Here is a 22,025-nt window from a genome sequence, read left to right on the forward strand (position 1 = left end):
GTACAGAATTGCCTTCGTTTAAACTTCTTATTTCATGGATACCATACTTAAATATTATTATGCCTCTTTTATCTTTGTTTTTGGGTACAAATGATGAATCATTTTATTACACCCAGGCACAATTAAATCTTCCAACCATTAATCTGATCAAAATAAAGAGAAACAATATACCAAAATACCAAGCAACATAATTCTATACATAATGTAATCCAAATTATCATCATCAGCCCATTAACGTCCCCACTGCAGGGGCACGGACCTTCCCTATGGATGGATAGGGAGATCGGGCCTTAAACCATCACGCGGGCCCAGTGCAGATTGATGGTTATTAACGACTGCTAATGCAGCCGGGACCAACGGCTTAACGTGCCTTCCGAAGCACGGAGGAGCTCGAGATGAAAACTTCTTTTTTGTGGTCACCCATCCTATGACCGGCCTTTGCGAAAGTTGCTTAACTTCAACAATCGCAGACCGAGCGCGTTTACCGCTGCGCCACCGAGCTCCTCAATTTAATAATTTCAATTATTTTTTTAATATTATATATTTTTAATATTTTCAATTTAAAATTTAATTTGTAATCCAAATATCAAGCAACAATTATTTATTTTTATATATGCTTCCTCTACTAGGTAGCAACATCATTCTATACATAATGTAGCAATATAGGTATATTGTTTCTCTTTGTTTTAATCAGAATAATAATGGGTGGAAGTTGTAATTGTACCTCGGTGTAATAAAAAGGGCCATCATTTATACCCAAAAACAAAGATAAAAGATGCCTTATATCTGTTATCCATAAAATTAGAAGATTTAACGAAGAAAAACCGTGTTTTTGGGGAACGCCGATTGAAAAGTGCCTCATTGCGAATTAATTTGCGCTATTCGGTTAGATATTCGTGTAACTACGTACTTACTGTAGCCGAGATCAACATCTCAACGTGTCTTCCGAAGAACGGCATCTACTTAATTAATTCTGCTATAATTAATGTCGGATTACATAAAAGACGTTGAAACACACCTGTGGGTATTAATTTAATTACGAGGTCTATTATACCAAAATTAATTTAGCAGAACAATAGCCTTGGTTGTGGCGGCAGATAAGAAGAATTCTTACGTTTTTTTTTTCGTTAATAATTGTTTTTTAAAGATTTTTTCCTCAAATTGTACTTACCTACAAAAATAATGTAGATGTAAAAATATTTATTTTATGATACTATGATTCTTGATTACCAAACTAACTGGCAAACTTTGAGTTTGAATTCATGTTTGGATCATAGATTTTTTTTTTGTTTTTGTTTTCCCCGAAGGGTAAGGCAAAGGGAACTATACCCATACAGCCATGTCTTACGTATTTTTTTTCTTGATGATTGATGAAATGATGAAAGGTGATGATGATGAAACCTAAGCCCCCACCCTCGGAGTAGACTCCTACTCCGAATTAACTCAAAAGTCCGCATAAACTTTCGAGTTATGAAGCGGCTTCTTGGCACCAAGCGAAAATAGGCAGATACACTTTGTTTATTGAATACTCCGATATAATAACACTCACGAATGTCTTCCGACTAACTTAATGCGATCATTAACCACAAAACACCACTTCGTATTAATTATTTAGATGAAGAAAGCAACTGTCCCGTTCCCGTTTCCCGCCAAAAAGCCGGATCATAGATGACTGATATCACGTGGTCCCTAGCTTTGACACCAAACGAAAAATCTGGACCCGACTGAACCGGTGTAAGGACATAAATGGGCTTAAAGGAGTCGCCATACTGTGAATTTTCATTCTAAATTCAAATCTCATTAATAATTAATAAAAAAATAATTTGGTGTTGTGATATTCAATTAGTTAGTCAGAAGGTTATAATTAGGCCGCATTAGTACGGCGAGTTGGCATTATTAAAGAAATTAAAAATGCCGTGTAGATAAAGCATTAATTACGAGCTTATCAATAAAATTATTATAAGTACAGACCACCAACGTTGTTTGAATGAGTACCTACCGACCTCTTAACGGCCTCTGTGGTCCGGTGGTTGAGCGTTGGGTTCACGATCTGGAGGCGTCGGATTCGTATCCCGGTGGGGACATATCACAAAAACCACTTAGGCCCGTATTTATAAACCGCTCTTATCTCTGAGATCTATCTTGAGTGAGCTCTTAAGATGACGTCCTTATTAATAAACGGAACTTAAGTGCGCGTTTAGGGTTACGATATCAACTGAGTGACGCCGTATTAATAAACGAAACTCGGCTCTCAAGAGTGCTCTCAAGATGTTACTTAAGATCGTGTTTGCTGAGTGCCGTCAAACCGTGACTTGAGTGCGGGTTTTGTGATCTCGCGATAATGGAATTAGAAAATATTTTACAAGAAATCAATTATTACGACGATTTAGATCATTACGACGATTTGTTATGGCAAGATGCGTATCGTTTGCCAAAAGTTTATATCAGGGACGCCGAAAATCCCTTTGAAATGCGAGCGGATCGGTTCCAGAAAAGATACAGATTCTGCCAAGAATCTGTATTGTTTATAACATCGTTACTGAGAAGTGACTTAGAAAAACAGGACAACAGAGGTCTACCGATTGCTCCGGAAATAGCAGTTTTATTAACTCTGAGATTTTATGCTACAGCGTCATTTCAGGTAAGCTAGAATTTATTCAATACTAATTATTCTACTTTTGTCTTTAAAAAGTGTAAGTGACAGCACAATGAACACCGAAATTACTATGTATCTGAACATCTTGAGGTCTGAATACAGTAGAGCAATGCACCATATCCTTCTGAACGAGTAAATGAAAGAAAGCCTGTGTCCAGGACAGGAATAAGTTAGTAATAGGTAGTAATTTAATTTTACATAAATGACTTACACAAACCTTGCCTTTTCAGATAGTCTGTGGAGACTTACTGCACATATCACAGCCTACCGCCTCAAATATTATTACGAAGGTTTCAAAGTTGCTAGCTCAATTGCATACACACTACATAAAGTTTCCCCGAGGAGCAGAGGCTAACAGAAACAGAGAATTGTTTAAAGAGATGGGTAGACATGGACAGTGGCCTGGACTTCCCGGGATCGATGGAGCTATTGACTGTACCCATGTTAAAATTGTATCAACACCAGGGTGCCAGCACCATGAAGTCTTTAGAAATAGGAAATCAGATTTTTCTATTAATGTCCAGGTTGTTGCAGGGCCCCGCAGGGAAATATTAGACATAGTAGCCAGATGGGCAGGCAGCATGCACGATTCTAGGATATTTCAAATGTCATCAGTTTACATAAAATACACGCAGGGTATTTTAAATGGAAGACTTGTCGGAGACAATGGGTATCCTACACTACCTTTTGTTCTCACACCTATAAGACCTGCCCCCGAAGATGCTCCCTCAGTACGGTACAATAGAGCTCAAATAAAAACCAGAAATGTTGTGGAAAGAACATTCGGCATTTGGAAGCGGAGGTTTCCCTGTTTATCTAGAGGCCTAGGTAACAAACTGTCAACTGTTTCTCATATAATTGTATCATGTGCGGTATTACACAACTTGTCATTAATTTTAAATGATGTCATGGTTTTTGATGAGAATCAGAATGATGAACAAGAAGAAACAGATAGTTTAATACCAAGCACTAGCACTGGATTTTTAATTAGAAATTCAATTGTTGAAAATTATTACCAATAATCTTTATGAGCAGTGCTTTGTGATTGAATAGTATTTGAAATTATTTAATAAAACATATTTTATATATTGACTTATATGCTTTTATTTAATAAATTAACAATATTCCATTTATTATATTATGCCACATCCCCTCTTCAGGCATCAGTTGCAGTATCTGAAACAAATTAGATGAAAAGTGTTATTAATTATCCCAGGACTTAACAAAGCTATACTAGTTTTTAAAATAGTATGATGAGCAAGTAGATAATACTGATGTACCTGACGAACACTGCTGCTGCAGTTGAAGTTCTGCGAGGTCTGCTCTCGCCTTTGCTTCTCTTATTCTTTCTCTTAACAATAAAACCTCCAACTCATGAATCTCATTAGCCCGTCTCTGTCTGTCTTTATATTCCTTATCCAGAATAGAACTTTTATGCCTTTGAAAAGTTTGGGTAGCTGTATTTGATGGGTTAATAAGAGGTGGAGTAGGAAAACGTGGAGGTGGGGTAGGAAGACGTGGTGGTGGAGTGGATGTAGGAAGAGGTGGTGGTGGAGTGGAAGCAGTAAGAGGTGGTGGTGGTGGAGTGGATGTAGGGAGAGGTGGTGGTGGAGTGGTTGTAGGGAGAGCTGGTGGTGGAGTGGTTGTAGTGAGAGACAGTAGTGGACCTACTCCAGGTGGAGGTGGTGTCAATGTTGTCCGGGTTGGGGCAAGGGCAAGTGGTGCTTGTGTAATAACAGCGCATGGGAATGGTGATGAAGAAAATGCACTGGTGGATGGTATTTGGGAAGAAGTTGGGGGAAGACAAGAGACGGGCTGCAAGTCCATATTTACTTCTTGGACGGCAAGGTCAGCGGTTACTGGAACAAAGTAATTTAAACAGAGAAATATAAAAAAGATCTAATTTACATATTTAAAAATGATAGAATTGATGATAGCTGTTTTTGGAGAATGTGTGGCTTACAACATACTGCCAGGTTTGAATCCCAGCTCTGGCTCTAGACCATTGGCCATAGGCTCACCCCTCAGACTTAAACATAGCTGGCAAGTAGTGATTTTGTATTTACTATATACTTCTGCCTACCCCTTCGGCGATATAGGCGTGATGCTATATTAGAAGAAAATTACTTACCTGGAATTGTATCAGAGTCAACAGCATCATCGATACCAACTATTAGAGCAGGGGCTACCTCAGACACATCTGGGTCTACAACTGCATCACTGGTTGCAGGCCCTCCTCCAGTAGCTAGCCGATGTTGACGTTCTTTTGTCAGTGCTTCCCTTTGCCGCTGCTTGAGGTTCATCCACAATCTCCTAAGTTGTTTATTTGTAACCTAAAATCAAGGATGCAATTATAAAAAACTAGCAAAAAGCGAGAGGAAATCGCGCACCAAAGGTTAAATAACTTTGTTTACCTGATTGGTAGCATGAGGGCTTGCGTTGTATTCTCTGGTTACAATATCCCAAGCTTCATTTTTTGCGCGTAATGAAGCGCCATCGGTATCCTTATTCTCTATCACCGAGGAGTATCTTTTCAATATATCCAAAAAAGTTTTCTTCTCGAGGGGAGTAAAAATATGCTTCTTAATTGTTGACATCGTTATGGACAGTAATTACTTTACGTTTATTATTGATAACTAAAGTCTAAACTATACAAAAACAAAACAAGTGGTTGCGAAGGACGCGTCTTTTTTTTTGAGAATGATGTTTGTTGCGTTTTGTTTTCACTACACATTGCGTTTTGAAATCATAACAAATTATTTTTAAAACGTTAAATGACCGTTTTTATAATAAATTTAAATAACCTACGTTTGAATTATAATAATTTTAACATTTTAGTAAAGAATTGAACAATTTTTAATATGTTTGAAGCCCTAAACCGAAATATTTTTTTAAAGCAGGAACGAAACGTTGATTCGTTCGGTCTATAGTTCACTCAATTAGGACGTTTACTTGAGATCCTGAACTTGAGATCGATATCATGTGATACGCGCTCAATATTCGTCTATTAATTAACGTCGCACTTAAGACGCTGTTTACATCTTGAGAGTGACTCAGTTGATATCGCTCTTGAGAGCGGTATTGAGATCGGTTTATAAATACGGGCCCTAGACAACAGAAACAGGTTAGGACATTACTGGCTGATTACCTGATTGTCCCAAAGTAAGATGATCCGTACTTCGGAAAGCACGCTAAGCCGTTGGTCCCAGTTACTACTTACTGATGTAAGTATGTAGTCGTTACATGAGTCATGTCAGGGGCCTTTGGCTGCTCAGTAATAACCCTGACACCATGGTGAGGTTGGTATTCCACCTCACAACCCACACGATAAGAAGAAGACCGACCTCTGAGGGTGGCGAACTACCCCGGACACAATACAAAAATGACATTCGTACCGCGTAAGTGCGAGCGAGACAGAGTCTACGCTCTCTCCCTTACACCTTACCGGCTTACGGCCATTTGAGACTAAAGTAAGACCCAGAGGGGGATGAGGTCGGCGCCCTATACGAATTGGTGCGGGGCGGAGAATGACCGTTCTGTACAGTCATGAGCAATATAATGTACCCACTTTAGGACTCTGTCGCACTAACATATATTTTAACAATTAGTGAGACTTACAGTTCCATTTGTCAAAAAAGTTAATGTGACATGGTACCAAAGTGTATACATATTAATGCTCGTGACCGTACGTAGTATTATTCTATGGCAATAGGTATGTTGCAGCATAGACTACGCTATGATATAGAAAGTGAGTAAACCTAAGGAGATATTGCAATTTTCTACATTAGTAGCAATAATGATAAATTCACATAATTAAGACGTAGAGAAACCACAGAACAAGTTAACCAGTGAACATTAGCTTACATTGCGAGGGACGAACCCAGATGGTTTATAGTATAGGTATTACAGACTTTCGACTTTTTTTCTTTCTTTTTCTATGATTGTCGAATTTGTTTTCGATAAGGTCGAATTCATGTTTGGATCATAAATGATTATCCCGTGCACAGCGGCGCGAAGGAAAACATCGTGAGGCAACCCACATTCCCAAGAAATGCATTTTCGGAGGTATATGACCTAACCAGTATAGGGCTGGTTTTCCCTTCGCGGGTTGGAAGATCAGACAGACAGTCGCTTCTGTGAAAAACCGGACCTGTCAAATCTTCAGGTTAGGTAAGCGGACCCTGTGAATAACGGGATAATGCACTGTATTCATGTGTTATGTCTGATTGTTGAAATTTCTGTGCAATAAAGTACATATTATTTGATTTGATTTGATAATGCTAGGGAGATGATGATGACATTATAGACTTTCCAAAGCCGTTTGACCGTATGGTGATTGTAATAATGATAACTATGGAATATACCTACAACAACCACAAGAGTTGCGGGTTCAAATCCCATAAGAATCTTTTAAATAAGAAAGATAACCGATTATCTTTTCGATTAATTTTTCTCTTTTGTCGTCTGCAACTTCGAATGATAATGACGTCACTACTTTTATCTTGATGTTTGTTGCGGGTTATTGTGATGATTCGATACACTCTGCCTGCCTATCCTAATAGCGTCTAAGGGTGTGAACTTCTTGCTTTTCCAAGTTTCGCATATTTATAAGCGAGACTACGTCAAGATTCGAAAGCTTTTAATTTTATAAATAGGTAAAAGTAAGTACTGTTAGAAAAGAATCGATCGACTTAATATCGACTGATACATCACTATATGAACGTCACTACAGTACCTTACGTATTTTGACAGATCTAATTCTTACCGCGCATTGAGGCTATTGTAAAATGTTATCTTATGGAAATGTAATCAATAATTGTACTGAACTGGTCGTTCTGTTTAATATTACTAAGTACATTGCGTTCGACTCTACATCAATAGGTACCTACTGAACTTTGGAAAAAATGCTTTAACGAATATGGAAAACTCCGAATATAGGCAAAGTTACCCACAAATGTATGTTATTAACCGAAATGTCTCTTGAATAAAAACCACGTGAATTCAAGGATAAAATGCATAAAATACAAATAGATTGTTGAGCAGATGTCTTAGTAACAATACGGAGGAAACCAGTTAAGCGAGTTGCTGCAGTCACAACGATACTTTACCAACGCCAGATCCATTACGCAGTCTGCAAAACAAACAATGTAAACAAATCGTTTCCCCAGTGCAATGAACTATGTGCACTGTGAATGCAACGAGTAACCGGTTCGCGAGATATTTTCAGACGCCCCACTCTCTTGGCACGGACTATTCTGCAAACCAACGCAAAAATGCCATCGGAATCAACGCGATTTGTTCACACATTGCTCCCGTGACAAGCAAATAATATCATCAATCTTCGTAATGAGCGCGAAATGTAATTTACTCTGCCGTCAAATGTTTGCGTATTATTAACATCGTGTTTTTCTCGTGAATTTTTAAATGTTCCAAATTCAAATGTTGGAATTTGGTTTGACTTTATTTTTCTTTTTTTTTTTTGAAGATCTTTACTAGATATGTCATAGTCTACGATAAAGTTTTCAAGCCAGCATTATGACGATGCTGCATATTTGTGTATTCATCGCGGAAAGAAGACGTTTTTCCAAGAACAATAACACTTATTCCCTTGAGCATAAAGCGCTAAGCGCGCATTAAAACTAAAGCACTCTGGCCTGCTTGTCGCCCTCGCTCGTCTACGAACGTACAGTCATAGGTCTGTTACTAGGCAGGCAGCCCGACCGAATTAAAAATAGCTCGCAATACATGCGTACGCCACGTAATCGCTGACACAGCAAATTTTGTCGCGTAATCTCGAGCGAGAAATAGGTACGCACAGACGACCAAGTTATATAGGTACCTAGTAGTACAACATAGTTTTAAAGAGAAAAGCAGTGTAGGGACATTTTAATGGGGATAGGTTCTCGTAGGGAGTAGTTTTCCTATATATTTTGCATGTAGATTTATGGTATAGTTTAGTGCTGTAGAGCAGCACGGTCAGCATATAAATGACTGCTATTTTTAAATTCGGTGCTATTTGTAAGTTGCCTGACCTCGCACCTTCACGTGGGAGCAAGTTACAATGTAAGAAAAAAAAAATGTAATCGAGCTTAGAATCGGTACTACTTATACCATACTGAGAGTCACAAAAACCGTAATGATAGGGTAAAAATCTGTTTTATTTTTGGCTTTTTATAGTCTTGTTCTTTAGTAGACCGTTTTGCTAAATAGAGATAGATATAAAGGTAAATATTTAGAGGTATACATACAGCTCTGAAATTGTGACAGTACAAGTAATTGTTATAATGTAATTTCATTTGTGTGCCTATAGGGACACGCATATCCTTAAAGTAGATAATAGGCTAATAGCCCCACAATAAGCTTCATCTTCTTCTTCTATCGTGTGGGTTGTGAGGTGAACTACTAACCTCATTAACCCTGGTGTCAGGGTTACTATTGCTAAGCTTCATAGGACATAAAGATATTAGAAGTATATGTACAACATTTTTATGTTCTTCATATTCACATTTGAAAAACATTTAAAACTATGTAAGTAACTTTAACGTGTGTGCTGCGTTCGATTTCGGGTCAACGATCCTTTCGAAAACACTTTAAATCCCTTTTTAAATTTAAAAAAGAATATTTTGAATTTCAATGACGTGAATATCATTTGCTTCAGGGCAAGCTCTTGTAAGTACCTACATAGTTCCAGCTTTTTGGATAAATAAAATGTTATTGAAATTTCTGTTGCCGCCATTTTGATTTTCATGCGAGAAAGGCGACAAAAAATAACCTACAATTTAAAAACCTTTGGCTTTTCTCTTTTTATTTTCATAGACAAAATTCAAACTTTTCCGAAGCACATGGCTTCATTGTAAGTTATTTACATTCAAGTCTTTAGGAATAAATCAAATAAGAATAGGAATCGCGGCTTTCCAATACATAGGCAGAATCAGGTTCTCCCAACACAATATTTTCAGAATTCTATTAATATTTTACTCACATACCACCTGCAGAATAGGACCCCAAGGAATGTAACTCTCTCGTTATAGATATGCGCTGTTAAATAATGTACGCTTTATTATAGTGTACATTACAGCTAGACTGTAATGAAGCCTGTATATATGGCGCCATATATTTTTATCAGAGCTATGCTTTTGGTGCGGTTAATGTTAATTTAATTAAGCATTAGGGTAAATGTAAAAGCATTATACTCATATCATTTTCCTGTGTACGTTTTTGTGGCTACAGTTTCTTTGATGAAAAATTGAAATATCGTACTGCGGTATTCCTTTATTAGAACGTTTGCCAATTTTACTTCGTAAATTAATTTCCTGCTACATTTAGGTAACAATATTCATATACGCAGCAATATTTAATATACAATAAGGTATTTGACTGGGTTAAAGATAAATTAAGTAGTCTAAGATGATCAAAAAATAAATCTCATTTAATTTCAACTTAACTTCGAATTTTATTTATGAAGTCACAGGACAGTATTTCCATACAAACTCCAAAGAAAACTTCTCTCGGCTCTCCCACCACTCCACAGATCGCAATTGTTTTTGTGGTCACCCATCCTATGACCGGCCTTTGCGAAAGTTGCTTAACTTCAACAATCGCAGACCGAGGGCGTGTACCGCTGCGCAACCGAGCTTCTCACTATACTACTTATAAAACTAAAATGGACATTTGACTTTAGTTTTGCGAGCTGGCAAAACGTGCCCATGCGCAAGTGAGCGGTGCCGCGCCTGCGCGCTGCGCCAATAGCGTGGCGTCGCGGCGGCCTCGCCTTCACAAACTGGTCAATGTTATCCGTTACTATGTTCGACAAGTGCCTAATATTGCCTAACCCTTTAGTATTAAACTTTACATTATATTGGTAGCCTCTTTGCTTTTGCGTTTGCGCAGATGTTAACAAATGTCAAATAGCAAAATTGCTTTATATTGTGGCCTTTTCATCCGTCAGACATTTTGTAACCCCTCTCCCCGCCCCAATCCCATGTTGGTATTTGATGAGGTTGGGTTTGTTACCGTCAGCTCTCGTACTATCTCAAATTATTAGTTAAACGCACTTTACATAGTATAAAGAGAAGAGGATATTATCCAGTTCCAGAGGCACCCCAGAGGGAGCATTTAGAAATCAAACAAGTCGTCAAGTTCCTGGTAAATTATCCCTTATTATTTCAACTGTATCTGCTGCAAATCATCTCTCGACTCCAAGAAATAACGGATCAATGATTATACCTACGAATTAACTCTGAAACACATGAGCGCTTGAACGACTGTTTTGCTTTTCACGGAATTTAATATTGGGATAAGGAAAATTAAGACGTGATTGAGGAAGATAAAATATATTTTACAGGAACGGTAATGGTTATAGATTTCTTTGGGACCATGTCGAATTAACTTATTTGCGATATGGAGACAAAATCTCACCAAATCTTAATGCGACAGGGTTCTTACAATCGCGCTGTCCGTGCCAAAGAATAACTTTAAGACTGCAGATTGGTAATGGTGCTCATTCCTGTAGATACCATCTAATTTTATTTTAAGATACACCTGTCATTTTCTTACTCGACAGAATTAAGTTGGCAGCACACGTCAACCAGGTTGCATACCAGCGAGATACCTATTGATTCGCCCGGGTTATTCATTCATTTTAAAATTAACAGCTGTCAATCATGCGTCCCTTTCCTTTTCGGCGGATAAGAAAATGACAGGTCTAACTTAATATAATAATTAGATGGTGTCTACAAGAATTAGTTCCATTGTCTAAAACCGACTCTACCAACATAGATACATACAGGTAGTGGTATTAAGCCTACGATACTGAATACCATGGCGCTAAAACCGTCTTATTTTGTGTATTAATCTTTTGATTTAAACCTTCAGCTAAATATTGTGATACGTAACACATTATTTATATACCTCCACCAAACCGCATTGGAGCAGCGTGGTGGAGTATACTCCATACCCCCTCCGGTTGATTGAGGGGAGGCCTGTGCCCAGCAGAGGGACGTATATAGGCTGTTGATGATGATATTTATATACCTAGTTCCGTGTAACAATTGATCCTGTAGTCGACTCCTACCAGCACCATTCCTGAATGATGTATTCATGTAGCCCTGAGTAGGCATCCTTGTTTTTTGACGTGAATTATTTGTAGATTTGCTGCAGATGGCGTTAACTACTTGGTCGGACAAATGGGGAGCGCTGAAGGCTCTCACCCGGTTGAGACAACAGCTAGACCTACCCAGTTGGACGCGAACCTCGGCTCAGGGCGTCGTCTGAGAGGAAAAATATTTGAAAGAATTAATCGACCCTAGTGGGTCGATAGCGATAAGCGCTGAATGAGGGAAATCGTCGACCACGCCGGCGGGGTCGGTATCGGGGTCCTGAAGTGTTTGTTGTCGCGAGTTGATTGGCTGCCTCTATGACTAGAGTAATCGGGTCGTCGACTATGCATTCAATAGAAGCAACATGGTACCTGGCTTCTGAAATAGGCTTCTTGATACACGACCCAGCAATTTCGTAAACTGCATAGTGTGCGTACACCCTAAGACTATAGCTGTGTCGAGTTGTCGACATCGGAACGTGTCTGGCCGAGAAATGACGCGTAATAACCACTTGCGAGGCTGTGCTCTTGGATTCCGTGAAGAGGTTAACTCGATAGCTTAGATGAACGCCAGTTTGAAATTAGGCTTGCGATCGTTGGCGACGAAGGAATTCTCAGCTTTATGACGCGTGTCCTCGTTTTGCAAATAATTTGACTGAAAAATACTTACCCATAATAATGGATGCGAGAAGGTTGTGAGAAGCTGTAGCAGCTTTAGGCGGATGAGCCATGCGTTATTTAAAAAAATAAAAAAGTGCAACTATGTTACCTACTAAATAAAGATATTTTTGAATTTGGAAGATAACCATACATGATTTAAACTTTAACTTTACTTCAACTGCTAGAGAGGACTACTGGGAGAAGGGGAAAATTGGGAACGGCAGTTGTCGTGTGGGTTGACATAACATATAAGATTATTTGCAAAAAATAGCGATCGGCACATTGTTAATACCCGGAATAAAAATAAACTTGCTTTACAAGTCAGTCGATTACATAAGATTACTAAATCTTTTAAGGGGCAATGTATACGTTTTTACAATAAGATTCCCATTGACATTCAGAATTTGCCTTTCAACAGTATTAAGACAGTAGTTAAACAAAAACTTTACAAAAAAGGTTATTATAAAGTTAGTGATTATTTAGAAGATATGAATGCATGGGATTAACTGTCTGAGAACTGATATTAGGCAGCTAAATTACTCAATTGTATACCAATATTTTATGTTTATTTTTATTTATTTTTTAAAGAACGTCTAGGGCCCTGTGCCGAGGTTTTTCTTGCAGCTTCTTTTCCCCGGCTATACAGGTTGTGAGAAGCTGCAGTAGTTTTAGGCGGATGAGACGTTCGTTATGTAAAATTGACGATTCAAAGTGTAACTATGTTGAATAAAGATATTTTTGAATTTGAATAACATGACATTAAGTTCACGACTATATCCCAATTGGGGTAGTCAGAGGTACGATATCCGCAAGTTGAACTAAGTACATACAACTCACCGAGCTTTCTGCTTTTCTTTATTTATAAGAATATAGTTTAGGTCAGTTTAATATACAATCGTCATGTTGTTGATTTTTATAAAAAGCTTTACATTAATTATTTCTTGCTTGAAAAAAATATACCGAATATTTTTATATGTGGCTCCAAAACCGAGTTTTCTGATGCTTTATATTTGGTTGCGATTCTTCTCATTATTATCATTATCATTGGTTGTCATTATTGTCCAGCCAAGGGCCATGACATGGCTCGTGTAACGTCAAGAAAGACTTGACGGTTTATTAAAAACTAGCTTTTGCCCGCGACTTCGTCCGCGTTCTGTGTGGTACTGGGAGTGCATATAAAATTTCAAGCATCTAACTTATGCAGTTCCCTTAAGTAAATTAAAGACAAAAAAAAAAAAAAAAACTTATGCAGTTTAGATTTTTTCATACAATTTTTTCTTCCCGCTAACTCCCATTTTTCAAAATACAGCCATAATTAAACTTTATATTTACTAGGGTATGCATGCATGCTAGATTGAAAACATCTATCTTAGGCGGTTTCGATTTTTTCATACGAATGTTTTTTCCCACTAATTCCCGTTTCCGTGGGAAATTTGCAATATCCTGTTGCAACTAAGCTTTAAGTTAACTAAGGTACCTACCTGCATGCCAAATTTCAAGCGTCTATCTTAAGTGGTTTAGATTTTTCATACAAAAGGATTTTCCCGCTAATTCCCGTTCCCGTGGGAATTCCGAGAATTCCTTTCTTAGTGCACCTCTACGGTACCTAAGCTACGTCCCTTCCAAATTTCAAGTGCCTACGTTTAGCCGTTTAGGCTGTGCGTTGATATGTCAGTCAGTCAGTTTCTCCTTTTATATATTTAGATAGGCAGAAAGCAAAATTAAATGAAGTCGAAATCACGACTGAAACAGCTTCCTTTGTTTACAAGTTGTGACATTTAAAACATGTCCGAGAGACGCTAAACGTCTTAATTCGCATTTCGTCTTAATTCTCGTTTTGCCTTGCCCCGCGTTGACTCAACGAGTTGGAATAACAGGAACATTAAACTCCTTACGTTTATATGCAGTAATGACCATGTACGGTGGTCGGTTTGATGGCTATCGAGCATAGTTTATGTGATGACAAGCCTAGGATGTGGTATAATGTATGAGGGTAGTAGGTAAATGGCGATGGAATGATAAGATTTACCTTATTCAGCGCACGGAGGAGATAGGGAGGTGTGTTAAGAAAGTGTAGAGAAGGCAAAGATAAAACTTCGAAATATCTATCCATACATTGGGAATATCACATTCATTCTAACAATTAAACCGTAAAATCTTTTTGCTACAATTTTGGAGTTTTCAAAGCTAAAGCAGGTATCATATCACTTCATCTTCTTATCGTGTGGGTTGTGAGGTGAAATACCAACCTAAGGTTATTATTGAGCCGCCAAAGGCTCCTGACATGACTCAAAGAAAGTAAGTAAGTAAAAGTAAAGTAAGTAAAATCTTTATTTCCTCTACAAATTATAAAACACATGGATACATAATTACATACAAAAATACAATATTTGTAGAGGCTGGAGCCTAAACTAGGATACCCTGTGTTTTAGGACTCCAGGCCTCCACCCCCAAAAAGTCATGGTCAAGAAAAAATAACAAAATATAAAAAAAAATAAGAAAAATTAAGTTAAGTTTTTTTTTTTTTTAAATTGTTAGACTAAATCATAAAATATTTCTTAAAAAGAAAATATCAAATTTATAAATGCTTGTATGTGTATGTGTGTGTGTGCGAGCGTGTGTGCGTGTGTGTGTATGTGTGTGTGCGTGTGTGTGTGTGTGTGCGTGTATGCGTGCGTGTGTGCGTCTCACTTCTATTTAATTATGTCTAAAAGATTCTCTGTTTCGTCATAATTAAAGTTCTGTAACCATTCAGCTACTGATTTTTTACATTGGTAAATGTTTAATGGGTAAATATTATTATCTTTGTTACATTTATTATAAAGGTAAGATCCTAGAAAGTCATAGAATCTTTTTGAAAAAGCTGTTTTAAATAATCTTGTAGGACAGGAAAGAAGGAGAAGAAGATCACTTCATCATTTACCATCAGGTGAGTTTACCAAATGGTAGTGAAAAGGGAATGTTTCAAGGTTCATTGAACTTAGGCACCCTCTTAGATTTCACTTAATGAGCCGTTCAAAATACGCAATGCAGGTTGTTTCAAAGACCCCAAAACGCCTCGAAATACTTACTCTTCTAAAGAACAAAGAAGGTATCTTGAAATATTGCTGACGCAGCCGGGGGTTCGTTTCAGTAAGCGTTTTGGGAGTTCACCGAAATTCTTTTGTCACAAGTACGAGCATGAAGGGGCTGGCAAGGCAATTGATTGTTTTAATCAAGAGCCTTGACGCTCATAAACCGCAATTTGAGTGAGGGTAAACGACCTCCGTGGTCCAGTGGTTGAGCGTTAGGCTCACGATCCGGAGGTCCTGGGTTCGATTCCCGGTGGGGACATGTCACAAAAATTACTTTGTGGTCCCTAGTTTGATTAGGACATTACAGACTGATCACCTGACTGTCCGAAAGTAAGATGATCCGAGCTTCGGAAGGCCCTTGGTATTCTCGACAGCAGAAAAAAATCTCAGTCGTTATCAAGTCCATTCACCTACAGCATGTATCAACTATTGAAAGTACTAGTTTTATTCGAACTTCATGTCTATTTGCGGTTAGCATCTTCGTGCGGTAGGCTCGAGTCGTCGCTCTAAATAGTGTAGGATATTATTACTGGGAGGTAATGCGCATGCGTTTACGAGCCGCTGTCACGGCCACCTAATTGCACAAGCTGCGTACAGGCAGCCAGAGTACAGTATGCAGAATAAAGCTTGGTAAATACATAAATGTTCATAATAAGATTTTTTAAATGTTTACGGGAGTTTCGTTTTAAGAAACAAAGGGTCAGGGAAATTACCAAATATATATATAATATAGCATCGTTTTTTCAAAACCCTTTTTAACTTTAAAAAACAGGAATTTCTGTTATTTTTTTAGGAATTTGGTAACATCAAAAGGATAATTATGAGGTAATTCCTGAGGGTAATTCCACAAGAGACATCGATATACTGTGAGGTGTTACACTGGACTGCAAAAAAAGTGCTACACTTTTTAAGTGTACAAGATAAAATTTCGAAATAAAAGCCCTAGAAATGTTACTAATGTATTGTTTAATAGTTACAAAGAATACTGATAAAATCTAAATATATAAAAGGAGAAACTGACTGACTGACATATCAACGCACAGCCTAAACGGCTAAACGTAGGCACTTGAAATTTGGAAAGGACGTAGCTTAGGTACTGTAGACCTCTACCTCGGGAATTCCTTGCTTAGTGCACCTGCACTAAGCAAGGAATTCCCGAAATTCCCACGAGAACGGGAATTAGCGGGAAAATCCTTTTGTATGAAAAATCTAAACCACTTAAGTTAGACGCTTGAAATTTGGCATGCACTCCCACACACACAAAGATCTTTCTTTTATAACACGCCACGAAGTCGCGGGCAAAAGCTAGTTATCTATAAAACATTTTTTTTATTAAATCATCAACTTCTATAAAATAGAAAAGAAAAAGTGTAGTACCTATCCGTCTTCCGTTTGTGGAAGGGGAAGACCAAAAACTTGCAAGGAACAGATTTAAGAGGTGAATGACGTGTCTTATAAGGAAGTGATAGAATTGGCATTTGATAGACAAGAATAGAGAATGCTATACCGACAAGAGCGTGGCTCTTAAATTAGTGATGATCCATCCATCACGTTGTCCATCGATCATATATACAATCAAAGAGCAAATGTCCAGTCACTGAACCCGGCGAATTATTTAAACAGTGGTGAAATTATGAACCATTAGTTGACATAATTTAGGTGTTTTCGTCTATTGCAGAAAAGAAATGAAACCAGGGGGGTTAAAATGGCCTTATCGAAGCAATTCATCTAAGAAAGCGATATTGCTATTTGACAGTTGTTTGCATTGCGCTCTTAGTTTTATATGCGCAAATGTCAAATTTCAATATTGCTTTCTTAGATGAATTGCTTCGATGTGGCCATTTTAACCCCCCAGGTGTTAAGTGCAACCAGTTACTTTATTACTTTGCAAGAAACTGATTTGACTTTTGCAGCTTTTCGTACCTCTGACTAACCCAGTTGCTATATAGGCGTGAGCTTATGTGTGGAACTTCGCTTTGCAGGTTTGTGTGGCATATTTTTAATACCCTGGAAAAGACGTTTACTTGCGGGAATATATATGCAATTATGTTCGCATTTCCTTGTTAAATTAGCACAATACTTCCTTATTTTGTTTATTATTCATCTTTGTTATTGTTTTGAATGCGTTCTCATTAATATGTGCATTTTTCCTATAGGTTTGTTTAATGAAGCCTGGTAATTCTTGTAAGCTTCGGGCCTTATCCGTGTAGCTAACGAACAGCGACGACAAAATTTATTGAATCGATCGATAATTTTATCACATTGCGCGTGAAAGCCCTGCTGGGGGGTTAAAAAGGCCACATCGAATCAAAAAGCGATATTGGAATTTGATATTTGCGCATATAAAAGTAAGGGCAATGCAAACAATTGTCCGGGTGAGAGCCTTCAGCGCTCCCCATTTGTCCGGCCAAGTAGTTAATGCCATCTGCGGCAAATATACAATAAGTCACGTCAAAAAAAAAAGCAAACAATTGCTTCGATGTGTTAAAAAGGTTGAACGCCATTGTTGTCTCAAATTTTGTACCGGGTGAAAGCCGTCAGCTATCTCCATTCGTCCGGCCAAGTAGTGAACGCAATATGCGGCAGATCTACGCAAAAAAGCTGTTGATTGTCATAATCGTTTGCAACTTAGCTAAGTGGCCTAAAGGTCTTTGTAACCAGGCCAAAAAAATCCAAAAAAAAAAGAAAACAACTTAGCTAAGGCACCTGTAGTGAGTTACCCTTCCGTTGTGATTGTGAACCCTACTTTGAATTAACTTTAATCCCTTTTCAAACGACACGCGAGATGAGTCAGTTCAATGCCCGTAGTAATATTAATACTGTTGGATATAAACGTAAATAAGGTTTTGCCCGGTATGTTGTTTTGCTTGAATCTCGGATTCCTTGCGAAATACGCCTAACGTTATTGTTTCGAAAATAGCGGCTATTGTAGTCGTGAATTGTAAAATGCGTTTTGTTTGGTCCAAACTATCTGAAAATATCATAAACATGTCCCGTGAAGAAAGACATGATGACTTAGCTACAGATTATAGACGATTGGTGATGATAACTCACGATCTTTGGAATTATTTGTGACCGGTTAAGGGCAATAGACCATAGAATAAGGAATAATACTACGTGTACTACGTAACAGCCTCCGTGGTCTAGTGGTTAGAGCGTTAGGCTCACGATCTGGAGGTCCGGGTTCGATTCCCGATGGGAACATGGTCGAAATCACTTTGAGAGACTGTCCTTTGTTTGGTAAGGACTTTTCAGGCTTGAATCACCTGATTTTCCGAAAAAGTAAGATGATTCCGTGCTTCGGAGGGCACGTTAAGCCGTTGGTCCCGGCTATTAGCCGTAAAAACACCTCCACCAACCCGCAGTGGAGCAGCGTGTTGGAGTATGCTCCATACCCCCTCCGGTTGATTGAGGGGAGGCCTGTGCCCAGCAGTGGGACGAATATAGGCAGTTTATGTTACTACGTATAGAATGGCTACTCTCCGCTCCCCACGATCTAGCTTCACTTCACCCCCCCTCGAACATAGTTTAGACTTGAATCGTATGGCGTCAGACGTCACACACACAGATGAGCGTGTACGATGATGTCAATGTGTAGTGTCTGTGTAAAACGAGGTTTGTTGGGGTGTGCTTAAACATAGCTGTTGTTGAGTGGATGTGTATTATATACACCTCTGCTTACACATTTTGGGATACAGGCGTGATGCTTTGTAACGTTATGTTTTTGGAATATTTCTCAATAAGTACTTTAAAACTAATATAAGAACTGCAGCAATTTTTCAGATATTTCAAAGAGGAGGTGCATTTCGATTTGACGCAGGCATTATCAATTCGATAAGATATGATAATTCAGTTTTTTGCCTCAGTATTTTTTGCGGTGATAATCCGTTTTGTAAAGGTCACGTCAGACATTTGATAAGTTCTGTACTTGCGCCTGCGTCCTCTACAGACGGATTTCTTATCATCGTTGAGCTACACAGCGTACTTACTAATAATGGCGTTTAAAAATTCGTTGCATTTTCTATGTTTTGTCGACGTTCGTTCAACATCTCAATACCGTCGAAGTCATCTAGTGAAAACCTCGTAAGCGTCTTCTAATGTGATTTTCTTCAACGAAGCCTCGATTTCTTTGATTCCGGTTGAAAATTATTCAACTTTTTTTACCTGGATTGAAACTAACTTATCTATAGCGAGGTTTAGTTTACAAAACTCACATCCGAATGTGATTTTTCAAAATGGCGCTTAGTGGTTTTCCTATAAGGCGACAATATACTGCTTTAACTCTATGTGCTTTCTCTTTTTATTATTGTGTATGTGTGTGTACTAATTCAAAAGTATGTTGGACAGAAAGGATTACAAATGAAATGCTAAAAAAAGTAAAGACACAAATATTGAGAGAACAGAAGAAGCTAAATCATTGTACACTTAATAAGCATGACGAAAAAGAACATCATAGAACGAAGATATAAGGAGAAAAAGAAAGAAGACCAAAAAGAGGTCAATTAAAAAAGGCGAACGTCGTGTTTTGTAAAGAAGTTAAAGAATTACGCTCATAAAACACTGTTTCTGTGATAAAGGCACATAAACTCTTTATTTTTCACTTTCCTTCCAGCGACTGTAATTGGAATACCATTGTATTTAAGTCTATAAATTATGTAATACAAACTGGATTTAAAAAAAAGAAAAGAAAGGAAAACATGAAACAGTAGGACTAGGGCCCTGTGCTGGGAGGTTTTCTGGCCAGTCTTTCCCTCAGCGTTACAGATTCCGATGTGGTAGTAGTTTTACAGCTAGTTACATAACATATAATTTAGTTTTTGACGTTCAAAAAGCGCTAACTTTGTAAGCCAATTTTGAAAAATAAATATTTTGTGAATTTTAGAATGCTATGATGTTTGTTATGTATGTTTTTACCCTCTCCGGTTGATTGAGAGGAGGCCTGTGCCCAGCAGTGGGACGTATATAGGCTATTTATGTATTGTATGTTAGAATGCTACACCGACAAGACCGTGGCCCTTAAAGTAATGTGTATCTGTGTTATACGAGTAATAACATTAGTAAGTAAGAAATCATTGTTTCTAGGTCCAAGTTTTCCGAAATTAAAAAGTACATTATAGTATAACTCGAAACACACTTTTTAGAATAATTTCACACTTTGCGAGGCATTGAAAATTCTGAAACGCTTGATGTAAATCTGCTTATTCTGCGGTGGCTAGTTTTATCTTTATGCCGGTGGGTGCATCGCCGTGGCGGCTTCACGCACGTTCGTAATTATAGAGATACAAAACATTGATACTCCATACAGTAGCAGATTGCGCGATCGTGGGCTAGAACTAACTAACTGTACCTAAACTGTCCGTTAGGATGCCCGGTTTGTGCCTCGTAAATTCTACCCGTGCGGTTTCAGGCGGCATTTTAAAAGATTTATTATTAAAGGTTGTTGCAGCTTATCGAATATCGACTGTATAGCATGGATCAAGTTTATGATGCCATTAGATCTTGGGTTTCATGGCACTGGCAACTTTTAGGCTGGTCGATGTGTTGATGTTACAAATCTTTTGCTTCTATAGTTTTTTTGAGGTTTAAAACTTTCAGTCAAACATTTCAAAGAATTTACATTTTAGTTAGTTAGTATTTATGATGTGTCGCCATATTAAGTTTTCTTTGCTTTTGGACTATATTAGGACCAATTTTGCAAACTACTAAATGTGGAGGAAGCAAGGAGAAGTATGTCAAGATGGAATTCTATAGTCTCTGTTTATGTAAGTATAATGTGTTTTACGTTCAGAAACTTGGTCTCAGGCCAGAAAATTCTTCTTGGTTTTTTGTAATTAGCAGCTGCAATTAGTATAAAAGAATCGAGAGAGGTCGCGACCTAGGCCACACAACAGTAGTTATCACACAGTTTGTTATATTCTGTAATAATTGACAGATGATAAGAAACTCATAAAACGTGAACCACTTAACATTATCTTTTAGATAAAGTTGTTTTTCGCGACCGTGCCGATAAGACGGATATAAAGTACGACAGACAGACAAAACAGATCCATAAAGTTATACAGTTGAAAGTCATGGTTTTATTTGCAGAATTATTTATATGTCTTTCAATGCTTCTGTGCTGTTCTGTGAGCAAATAATAAAAAGAACACGTTCAGCTGCTTGACTTACCTGGGACTTCGTAAAATTCGACAGAGAGATCGTCTCATCTCTTACATGATGGACTTGAGGACCATAACATACATCATAACCATTTTAAGACTTCGTAGCAACAGTGGCAGCAAGTTGTACTTGAGGCTCTGCCCATTAGGGATTAGAGGCGTAAGTTTATGTATGTTGTTAATTTCTAAGCTTGTGGATGCAAGTTGTCTTCTGTTTTGTCAACATTGATGTCTCGATTCTCGTCGTGAATTTTGCTCTAACAATTTACGATCGTAGTTATACAATGTTTCGACGTCTTAATTTTGTTTTCAGTTTTTGCATGAGTTGTAAGTACTTTGTATTTTAATAACCTTATCACCGAATTGCGAATGTGCTGGTG

At 37.9% G+C, this 22,025-nt stretch overlaps 2 protein-coding genes across 3 annotated transcripts in view; both read right to left on the minus strand.

Annotated features, from left to right (window-relative positions):
• Positions 1–22,025, minus strand: part of LOC126373985 (ski oncogene) — a 96,776-nt gene that overhangs the window by 71,935 nt on the left and 2,816 nt on the right. The gene's annotated exons all lie outside the window — the stretch shown is intronic.
• LOC126373997 (uncharacterized) lies at positions 3,707–5,767 on the minus strand. 2 transcript variants are annotated; one of them, XM_050020438.1, is made up of 4 exons: positions 5,071–5,767; positions 4,788–4,989; positions 3,937–4,515; positions 3,707–3,832 (listed from the first exon to the last, which is right to left on the minus strand). In XM_050020438.1, exons 1-4 carry the CDS (start codon positions 5,251–5,253, stop codon positions 3,813–3,815), a joined length of 984 nt encoding a protein of 327 aa, XP_049876395.1. In that variant the 5' UTR covers positions 5,254–5,767; the 3' UTR covers positions 3,707–3,812. The 2 variants fall into 2 exon arrangements, with proteins under 2 accessions (XP_049876395.1, XP_049876394.1); XM_050020437.1 differs by having other exon boundaries at positions 3,807–4,515.

Source organism: Pectinophora gossypiella, chromosome 16 (genome assembly GCF_024362695.1).
Source record: "Pectinophora gossypiella chromosome 16, ilPecGoss1.1, whole genome shotgun sequence".
Classification (NCBI taxonomy): Eukaryota; Metazoa; Arthropoda; class Insecta; order Lepidoptera; family Gelechiidae; genus Pectinophora; species Pectinophora gossypiella.